This window comes from Aulonocara stuartgranti, assembly GCF_965226115.1.
Source record: "Aulonocara stuartgranti genome assembly, chromosome: 8".
NCBI lineage: Eukaryota > Metazoa > Chordata > Actinopteri > Cichliformes > Cichlidae > Aulonocara > Aulonocara stuartgranti.
In genome coordinates, this window is record NC_138959.1 from 26,436,775 (window position 1) to 26,448,026 (window position 11,252).

The window sequence follows — 11,252 nt, forward strand, 5'->3', positions numbered from 1 at the left end:
TCGTCATGAACTGGGCATAGCAAAGTGACAACTTTGCTATAGGAAGAGGAATCTTGCAGATTTTGTCAACCTGCGATTAGTCTGACACCAATGACTGACAGTTTGTTCATCTAAATACACCCCAGTACATTTGGGCACAGTTCAGTGCATAAGTCTTGCACCATGGCTAAATCAATAGCCCTGGATGCATAACGCCCCCAACGAAAAAAATTCCCTTCCCTCTGGTAAAGTCTGTGTAGGTTTGACTAGATGGTTTTGGATACCCTGGAAATGCTCTCTAGGCTTCTGGTACAGGTTCATGTGCTTGTAAAATTGCACTCTTCAAGTTTTTGTAAATTAGACCTTGGGAAACAGGGGAAAGCAAGCCCCCTGAGCCTTACTTGCTAACTGTAACTGCAACATTAGTAGCAGTTTAGTAGCTTTACGCTCAAACCTAGCAAAGTAAATATCAACATCTGCCTCAGAAAACACAAGAGTCACATTGCTATTTTTAATGAAGTTAAATGGTTATAAACACCCTGGTGCACCAGGAATCATAGCATCAGAGGCTTTAACCACTTAAGTGCCAACTTTCTCCCTCTTGTCTTTCTGAAGACATGCTAAACACACTCTCAGTCTAGCATCCACCCAGGCAGCTAAGATAGAGCTTTTACCCTCTGATGCTCATTAGCAAACACAATGACTGGTTAGTGGCATTAAATGACTGGAGAATCCTACAGGTGGCAGTAATGCATCGTTCTGGATGTTAGCTGCTGTTAAGCATCAAAGAAGAACTGCACGCTAAGCTACAAGCACAAAATCAGATTGTTATATGCACACAAATTAAAATGCAACAACACCTTTCCACAGACCTACCTGTCTTCCGGAGCAGGCTTGAGACATCTTTATAGACAATTTCAGCTTGTTGAGAATAGATTCCTTAATATACATCAGAGTTAAAGAGAATATAGTTTGGGATTGCTTTTAATATTACAATATGGCGGTTAATGGGTATACAAAATAGAAAATAGGCCTGGAATGGGAACAAAGAACTGGGGTACAGGGCAGAAGGACGATCAACCCCCACCCCCAGGGCAGGAAGCAAGAGTTACTGAGGGTGAGGAGCAGACCATTGCCAATGGACACTACCTTAAAAGGAGATGGGGGTCAGCACCCCTGGCCACTGTACCTGTGTATTTTCATTGTGGGGGTGTTTACTGTAGGAGTAGGTGACCAGAGGTTATACCTGCAACTGCTGTGTGGAATTCTTTAGATCAGCCTTTAGAATAGGACTGCCGTGTGCTGATCTCCAGATGCATCTGTAAGGAAAATGGGTCATAAAAGGATTGTGTAAAACATGGAAACATCTCTGCGTGATTTCTACCAAGACAAAAAGAATTGGAGAGAGAGACCGGCGTTGTCCCTTTTCACAAGCTTTACATCATGTTCATTTTTTTCGTCTTGTGAAGGTTTGCCAGTTTAATGATTAGTCAGGGGTAACTATTAAATATATACGTTATATTTATTGAAAACAACTTTTTACCACATTTACCATACATACCAATGTTCTGAATTATAGGCGCTTGAAGTACACAAGAGGGGTTGTGTACTTTAAGTGCCTATTAAATATACTAAAGTAATGGTGTAAAAAAAAAATCTGGCTGATTTTGAGGGGGTCAGATAGCAGGCCACCACAGGGTGCTGCTCACTTTAAAACATATAAAGCAGAAATGATGGTTCTGAAACTCATAATTTTAAAACCAACTGTAAAGTTTCCATCAGAATAAAATATTACAGCTTCTACAGTAATATTTCAGAGGTCAGGGTTATTGTACTTCCTGTTTCTGTTGATTATCTATTTCCTGGATTAGACAGAGTAAGCAGTAAACAGTGTCTCATTAACCATTGCGGATTAGTTGAAGCAGAGCACGCTCACTACACTGGGATTAGATGCTGGAATTAATCACACAGCTTTAAGGCAATCTGGTTGAGGAACCCACACATATATACATAATGATGGTTTTAAGATCACCACAATGCAAAGAAGGAATCACAGGGCTTCAGTGTGGCACTCACATCACAGAGTCATGCAGGACTTATAAAGCGGAAGCAGCTACACACACTAATGACACTGTGGCAAAGTAATCCTACTCCAGAAGGAAACCAAACACAGCATTACACTGCAGTATGTGATTAAAACAGCTTTCCCTATTAAATCAGTCGAAATGAAGCAAACAAATGAAGCATTTAGAAGTTTTCTCAGGGGGATGTTGTTTCACAATTAAACTAAATGACACAGCCAGGAGAAACTGCAAGACCACTCTAAAATTGTTGTAAGACAAAGTTCTTAATATATAACAACAGAGACCAAATATTTCTCAGCATTTCCTTCCATAGTTTAGAAGAACATGTAGGTTAGCTTTTGAATTGATTCTTTCTCTCTGTGCCTTTGTGACTTTCCTCTTAGTGCTCTAGTTTGCTTCCAGAGTTCAAAGACATGCATGGTATATTAACTGGTGCATGTGAGAGTGTGAATGCTTGTTTGTCTTACTGTGTTCACCCGAGGGGAGAACAGGACGGATGGATGACTTTATGCTCTTGTCTTTGAGTTATTTTCTAAGCCTGCCGTTCGTAATTCATACACTGTATTCCGTGCATGCTTGGTTGTCAGATGATCATTGTTTTTTAAATAACTCCCAGACGTCTTCTTCCTCTTATTCCTGTGTATCTCAGGTAATGCTGACCGCATCCTATTAGTCATTGCTGGCACCAGACATCAACATGGGGGATGATTACGTGAAATAGGGTTTATTTGTGTTTAAGCTTGTGGCTTTATTGACTTTGCTGACAGTGCTATACTGCTATTGGCAGGATGACTGGATACCAGCAACTAAATGTGGGGGAAAGAGTCTTGTTTGTGTTGTAAAGTGTTATATAACATTAGGTTTCATGTTTTCATGATGTCCATTGCACTTTTTCTATTCAAATAACTGTTGATAATATAATAACTTATTGCAGCAGCTGCTCTATTAATAATATTTACGTATCCGAAAGGATGCACCCATAGATCAGCACCACTCTTTTTTTGTTTCCAGTGACTCACGTATATTGACTTTTGTAAATCAATCACAATGTGTAAGCAGGATAAGAAGACTATGGATAAAAATACAGTGTCGTGCATATAAGTTGGACACCTGGTACTACCTGCTGATAAGACCTTCACGTGTAATCATCTATTTATGTGCATCTACAGCATTAAAATGTGTTATATTGATGAGTATTTATGTATTCATGGTCTTCCAAATTTCACCTGAGGGTTTTTGTTGCTTATGTAGATCATGTGACTTATAATAACGCCCCTGATTTGCGCCAATGACCTTACAGCTTGAGTCACGGTTTTATACCTTCTCCTTCCGGTTTATCAGCTGATATAAGCCGCCCCCTTTGTGTTTGTGCCGTGACATCATGGCAGGGTCATCGGCTCAGAGTAGCACAGCGGAGCGCATCGGATACATAAGCAGAATCGAGAGCTTCAGCGCTTGTCACCGTCTTCACAGGTACATCGCCTCCATCCCTCCTCCGTTAGGGAGGGAGCGGGCTGATAGAGAGTCGTCCCGAAAGCGGGTTTATTTCAAACACCTTCTTAAAGCACTCACACAGAAGTGCGCCGAATGAAAGTAGCTTTCACCTGGTGGCGCAGGGTTTGCGTTTGACGTGTACTGAAGTGTGTTTTTACAAGAGCGAGTAAAATCCCGTGTGTCGTGGATGGAGGATCGTGGAGAAGTGAAGCGCGATGATTAGGATACTGAATAAGTGTGATGTGGATTGTTTGGAGCAGGGGGAAGTCACTGACACCCGTGTTCTTGCTCTTTAGCGGATTAAAGCGTTTGTTGCTTGCCACATTCTGCTTAAACTCAGAGAAAGATTCGCGTGAATATCCACTCATGCTGCATTTACGTGCAGTGGGCGCTGTCGAAAACGAGCCTATCCAAAGATTAATTGGAGACGACTTAATTAGATCTAGATCACAGGTGTCAAAACTCCAGGCCTCGAGGGCCGGTGTCCTGCAGGTTTTAGATGTGTCCAGCTGATTTAAATGGCTAAATTATCTCAACATGTTTTGAAGTTCTACAGAGGCCTGGGAATGAACTAATCATTTGATTCAGGTGTGTTGACCCAGGGTGAGATCTAAAACCTGCAGGACACCGGCCCTCGGGCCCTGATCTAGATCAACAGTTTATGCTGTGCTAATAAATGTCTTTTACTATATTGTTTGGTGTACAATTCTGTTGTTGTTAAGCAATAACACATTACCTGGTATACACCTACATAATGTGGCAGTTACACTGTTAAAAATCAAAATACTTTTTGTCATCTCTTTATACTACATGACTGTTAGAAATGCACATTAAAGAGCTTTTGACTATCTTGGCCAAAAGGCTTTCCTGACTATTCCTTCACATCTCATTCAGCATTCACCTGAGTGATGAGGAGAATAAAGAAGTGTACGGAAAGTGCAACAATCCCAACGGTCACGGACACAACTACAAAGGTTTGTCACACTCCTTCCCTTAAACGAACTATATTAGGAGTGTAATGCTCTTCATTCATCGCTCTCGTTTCTCTCCACAGTGGAGGTAACCGTGCGTGGAAAGGTATCTGCAACATTTATGTGAGGAATCCATGTCACCCTAGTAATAAATAGGAAAACCTGTTTCAGGAACAAGTGTGTTTTCTGTATATGTTTTCAGATTGATGCTAAAACTGGTATGGTCATGAATCTGACTGACTTGAAGAAATGTATTGAGGTAACTTTTTTTTCCCTTAATGGAATTTAAAAACTGGCTAATTTTTACTCAAAAAAACAGACTTGTTTTGGACTGTTTAGCTTGATAAAAGCTGTTTTGGATGCAAAGATTAATTTAATTTTTCAGTTTTTATTAACAATTTGACAGTAAATAACTCAATTACTTATGTGCTAATTAAAATTATTATTGTATAGTTTTCTGAGGTTTTAACTGTTGTAAATATTAACGTTTATAGACAGTTTTTATTATGTTAAGTTGGTTTGTGCACTACTTCTACAACATGCAGACTAAAATTGGCATTTGTTAGTTTTACACAGAACATTTAGGATGACATACATTAGCTTTGTATGGAACAAACTGTGAAGTTGGTAACTAACTGCCCAGTTGGTGTACAGTATATTGAAACATTTTAAATTAAAACCAGTGCTTCCCCTGCAGGAAGTAATCATGATTCCACTGGACCATAAAAACCTGGATAAGGATGTTCCATATTTTACTACTGTTGTCAGGTGTGTACCCTTTCAGGCTATTGTCACCGGTCTTATTACAGATTTATTTTATTTATTTTTTTTCCTCACTGAAACTTTTTCATCTGCCCACGTAGCACAACAGAGAACGTGGCTGTTTACATCTGGGACAACATGGTGAAGGTTCTCCCGCCCGGCCTGCTCTATGAGATCAAGATTCATGAGACCGACAAGAACGTGGTTGTGTATCGAGGAGAGTAGTGAAGCAGTGTTTGGTTTAGTAGCCCTAAAGTGCCATTCCTTTCTACTTATTTTAGGCTAATTGTTTACGGACTGATTTCACTCTGGTCACACGTAGTTTGAAAGTCTTTTAGACGTTGTTCCTTTTGCACAGCAAAGATTTCATAGATACTGCCATGTATATTCTTGTAAACAGAATCCTATTTATGATCTCATCATTTTGAGGAAAATTTGCCGTAAAGGAGAGAACAGAAGCCTGAAAAATGTGGTTAGAAAATAAACTGTAAAACATTGTAGACTGAATTCAATTAAATAAAAATTGGTTCTCTCTGGTGGTTTTGGGCCTCGTTAGACATGGTTTACACAAGAGGAGGTCTGACCTCCCTCCAGAGGATGGAGAAATTTAATGAACCAAATTCAAAAGTAATACCGGTGAAGCAGACCTGACCAATCAGAAGCATTCTGTGTTTCATGTTAGTATTAACAAATGGTTAAATTACCAGAAGTCTGATATTTACAAGTCATTTGGCATTTATATGAAAATAAGTTGTGAACAGCCTAATAAGATGTTCTCAGTCCAACAGTGACATCTAGTGGAATAAAATCATCCCTCTCAGCTCGGATTAGACCCAACTTTTTCAGATGAGTAGAGCTTGGATTTTATTTTCAGATGAAGGGTTTGAGTCAAGAGGTACAGAATTCAAGATGTTGGAAATCTGTTTCCACAGTCTGTAAAGTCATCGGTAGCTGTTGGCAGTGGTTGATCTTCTGTTTTGTGAAGTCCAAAGTCAACACAGCAGCTTAGTAGGAGCTTTGAGAGCTCGTCATGTGTGCATCTGTGTGATAGTGAATCCAGCTGAACAAAAGTAATCAGTATCTGGCTGCAATGCTAAAACTACTGCAGGACCAAATGGTTCGCTGACCACATTAATACTGTATGGAACTGGCCAACTGCCTCACCTGACCTGAACCCCATCCCCATGGAGTATTGTCACGACGAAAAGGCCCCAAACAAAAAGATGCAGAAAGAGCTGATGGCAGCTCGCCATAACGAACCACAACGACGCAGTAATTCCTGCTAAAGGAGACTTGACCAAGTACTGAATATTTAAATTTGAATATTTATAAGAAGGTACACATCTGTCATTTTAACCACTTGATGTCAGTAAAGAGCTGCACATTTCTTAGAGGCTATGGCACATTTGCACCGGGATAATAAGTTTACCACAAAAGGTTGGGGAGGGGTGATATGAGCTCATATTTTCTGCTCCCACAAAACTTACCAAAATGAAAGTGGTCGCTGTCCTTTCATCTCAAACAGCATTATTGTCATAAAACCTGGATTGTCTTTATTTACATACCTGCAAAAGTCACACCAAGTCACCGGTTTCAAGTAACGTTTGTGAACTTTTAAGTTGTCTCAGATCAAAGGCATGGAAATTAAAAATGCATATATGCTATATGTTGCTGTGTAATGTTAATGCTTCATATTTGGATGCAGAGAGCTTTCAGATTTGGTTTGTGAATCATAGCTTCAGGCAGCTAAAATATTAACAAGGACGACTTTTTGCTGGTGTGAAAAAGATAACTGTTTGTTCAAACCTGAGTGTCTTGTCTTTTTTAGATCCCATCTGATCCCTGAGGATCAGAGGATTGAGGTGCCGTCAGCTTGTCTGATCTCCTAACTTTATATAGTTGCTATTATGAGTAAGTCATAAATTTAAAGCCATCAGTCAACCTACCAGCAGAAATTGAGACCATGCACTGTTTCTTTGATTTGATGTGCTCAGTCTTTTTTAATTTGTTACTCCAGGATGTCAGGATTCAATAGGACACCACATTTTGGTGACTTTGAGAATGTTATTGAGGAGAGTAATAGGTCAGACTCCTAAATGACCTTTTAAAGCTGATGCTTTTTATTTTTATATTGCTTAAAAATCCAAGAATGTGGAACAATGTGAATTGAGGTTTGTAGCCTTGAAAGAAGTAGTAAAAGTATAGGTGACATTCAGCACTACTGTATCAGGCATTTTTTTTTTTTTTTTAAGTGATCCTGTTTACAAAAATGCTGGACTCTAAAACAATTTGAAACAGAAATATGTACAGTTATATGAAATTTACTGAATGTGTATAGGGTCCAGATAAGCCAGGATGTAAATGAAATCTTCTGTGTGGGCTTTCCAACATTTCTGGAAGCATAGTTGCAAAAGAAAGCAGCCTGGTAGTTCAGGCCTTGCAGGAGGAAATATTAGGGTTAATGTTGTGTGTGCTCTGGTTTGTCCTTTTTTTCCCCAAAAACATGAAAAGTCAAATGGAAGAAGCAAAAAGGGAGGAAAGAAAGTTAATGTTATAAATATGAACCCGTATTAAGTTTTTCTACACATTTTGAAACTCATTAACCATAAATATTTTTAAAATTTGACAGGCCATAGACTAAAATCTACGGATACGGAAGACGATTAGGGCCACAATTTTTTATTTTTTTTCCCCCAGTATTCTGAGAAGAAGAAAAGAAGTTGGATCGACCGTGCGTGCACGGCGCTAATGCGTTAATGAGCTAACCACGCTAACGCGTTGACGCCGTCACCATGCAGCCCCACGCACGGGTTGATCTGCGCTAACTTGCTAACGGAGATTTGCCGCGTTAATGCAGTTATGGCGTTAATGTCATTTTAACGAGATTGACACTGACAGCACTAGTTATGAATACATTTTCTTTTTTTTTGGTTTGGTCTTGTTGTATTTATCCGTGGCACCTTAAAGGCCGGTCCATGAAAATATTGTCGGACAAGAACCGTGGTGCAAAAAAGGTTGGGGATGGCTGGCCTTCAAAGCAGAGAGAGGTTAAGCTGTAAAGTGACTAAAGGACAGTACAGAATTAATTTCCTCTGATCTGTTGCATCATCTGCTGAGCTACGATCACATTAAACCAGCTTTGTCTCACGAAGAACATCGTACCATAAACACCTCGTCTCAGGTTTTCATATTAAAAAACAGAAGTGACAACGGTGGGTGTACAAAGTAGTTTTAACACTCAACCCTCTATTCAGATACGCTAACTTCAGGCTCCAAAAAGCCAACAACCTTCAGGAACCTTGGTGTAACTTTTGACTCAGCTCTGACTTTGGACACTCATGCAAATTTATTGGTTTGCTCCTGTTTTTATCATTTAAAAAATATTGCTAAGCTGAGTCCTGTTGTTTCACGCTCAGAACTAGAAATGGTCATCCATGCATTTGTTTCATCTCGTTTGGATTATTGCAATTCTTTGTTCACTTGTTTAAGTAAAGCCTCTGTGGGTCATTTGCAAGTTGTTCAGGACGCTGCCGCAAAGCTTCTGACCAAATCTTCTAAATCCTCCCACGTTACACCTGCGGATCCAGTTGCACCGGCTCCCCATAAAATTCAGAATCCACTTCAAGATTTTGACTTTGACATTCAGGGCTCTGCATGGACAAGCACCAACCTATATCAGAGATCTTTTACATCAATACATCCCCAGCAGGTCCCTGAGGTCATGTGATCAGGGCTTGCTGGTCGTCCAACATACAAGGCTGAAAACGAAAGGCGATAGAGCGTTTGTAGCTGTAGCCCCCAGACTCTGGAGCTCCCTTCCTTTAAGCCTGAGATCTGTGGACTCAGTGGTTTCATTTAAAAAACAGCTAAAAACCCATCTTTTTAAACTTGCTTTTGGTTGATTTCTGCTTTTATGTTTTCGTTTTTCTGCGAAGCACTTTGTGATTTTTGTCTTGAAAGGTGCTATACAAATAAAATTTTACTTTACTTACTTACTTTACATGGTGGCGACCAAAATGCTAATACTACACGGTGATCGTACCCATCGACACCAATAGTAACAATCCTTTATAAATTGACTATCACTATTACTTAATGTTAAAAGCTTTGAATGGAGCCAGGCTAGCTGTATCCTGTGGTTCCTGTGATTTTGTGCACTAAATCTGTTTCCATGTGCAACACACATTTACCCACACAGATTAAATCCAGTGTCCCACTTTAATGGTTTCTAGTCTGATCCCTTTATTGTGTTTGTGAACTGAGACCACAAAATGTGTGAAGTGTCTCTGGATGAACAGACACAGTTTAAAACAAGGGGCCTCTTCTTGTTTCCCTGCCAGAGTTGTAATCTTTGTGTCAAGATTCAGCAGCCGACTCAAACCTTTAATTAATAAAATTCCATAAACATGCGTCATGCACAGGCAGATGACCTGCTATAAACAAACCAGAGCAAGACTTTAAGAGCAGAAGTGCCACCTCTTTACTCTGATTCCAGATCAGACTCAGCCTTTTGTACTTCACCTCTTTTCTTGATTCCAGTAAGCACTCGCTGATCTGAGATCTGTCAAAAAGCCTGGAATAAGAACCTGCTTCTTTTATAGCAAGTGGGTAGATACAGAACAAATCAAACTATAATTACATGTCATAGAGTGCAGCTGGATTACTGCAATTAACAGGTAAAGCTAGTGATTATCCTCCTGTTTCATGGAAAAGTATTTTTTGCTACATTTTAAGGCCCTCTTTGCTTTTCTGTTTAAACACAAGCAACTGTGTGCCTTATTTATTTATGAACTTAGCCCAAAGTAAGGCAGATGAGTCGGATTACATCCCCTAATTATCTTTGCAAATGTAAATAAAGATAAATGTGCAAAGCTCACAGTGTGTTAGCATGGATTTAACATATTTTTTGGTGCTGTGATGTTCAGGTAGTAGACTTTCACTTGTTTGGCTGTGCATCTTACTACATCTTTCCGAAACAGCTCTTATTTATACTCTTTAATCTCTGCCACAGATTAGCTCAACAACACAGCACAACACAAACAAGTGCTCATCTAAAAGCTTTGGATCAGAACGCTTAGGTAATAGCAAATGGCCTGGTGCTTATGTGGCACTTTTCTACTCTACCAGTGAGACTTTAAGGCACTTTATACAACTTGCCTCGTTCACACAATCACTTTTTTCTGCTGAACTCGATCTGCCGTTCACATGTATGCGTCTCTTGCCCAATGATATTTGGCATGCAGACCGGAGCCGCCAAGGATCAAACCACCAACCTTCCAAATAGTAGATAACCTGCCCAACTTCCTGAGCTACAGCCGCCCTTACAACAGGCTGTCTCACTTCCTCATTATGTAGTGAAGTTATGTAAATCCAAGGCGGATTCCTGCAAACAGTCAGTAGAAGGTTTGTTTTATTTGATAAGTGATATTTAACAATTTAGATCTCAGTGAATGTGATAAATGTGTCGAATGTGTAGCAAACTGTTGTAAAAGAAAAGCTTCTGAAACACCATTCAGCAAAACACTAAACATTTCTAACTCAACCACATACTAATTGTTTACTTGCACCAGTCTCTTTCCTTACCACTAGGAGACTAGGAATCTTGTACATACCTCAAAGATGTTTATCACATTTTGACATTGGAAAACCACGGTTTGTCAAAATGGGACATGAATGAAAACATGTAAAAATAGTATTTCCTACTCCTTTTTCTATAAAATTGGTTAAAAATAGTTTGTGCTCATCAAATATTTGTGCTTCTTTGTGGAACTTTGCTTGAGAAAAGGTAGCTAGCTAGTTAGCACGATAGTTGCAGAAAAACAATGAGTTGTTGCTTGAGTCATCTTGGATCATCCTGCACATAGAAAAGTCTTTCTTCCTTGTCACGGTAATGTATGATCTTGTTAAATGCTAAATCTGTTTTGACGTTTACTGCCATGATGCCAGGTCTCTCTTGGAAGTG

General features: G+C 39.5%; 1 protein-coding gene across 1 annotated transcript; it reads left to right on the forward strand.

Moving 5' to 3' along the window:
* Nucleotides 1-3,388: 3,388 nt before the first annotated feature.
* Nucleotides 3,389-6,110, forward strand: pts (6-pyruvoyltetrahydropterin synthase). Its single transcript, XM_082544141.1, has 6 exons — nucleotides 3,389-3,536; nucleotides 4,452-4,531; nucleotides 4,612-4,634; nucleotides 4,731-4,787; nucleotides 5,226-5,296; nucleotides 5,392-6,110. Exons 1-6 carry the CDS (start codon nucleotides 3,445-3,447, stop codon nucleotides 5,513-5,515), a joined length of 447 nt encoding a protein of 148 aa, XP_082400267.1. The 5' UTR covers nucleotides 3,389-3,444; the 3' UTR covers nucleotides 5,516-6,110.
* Nucleotides 6,111-11,252: the final 5,142 nt, after the last annotated feature.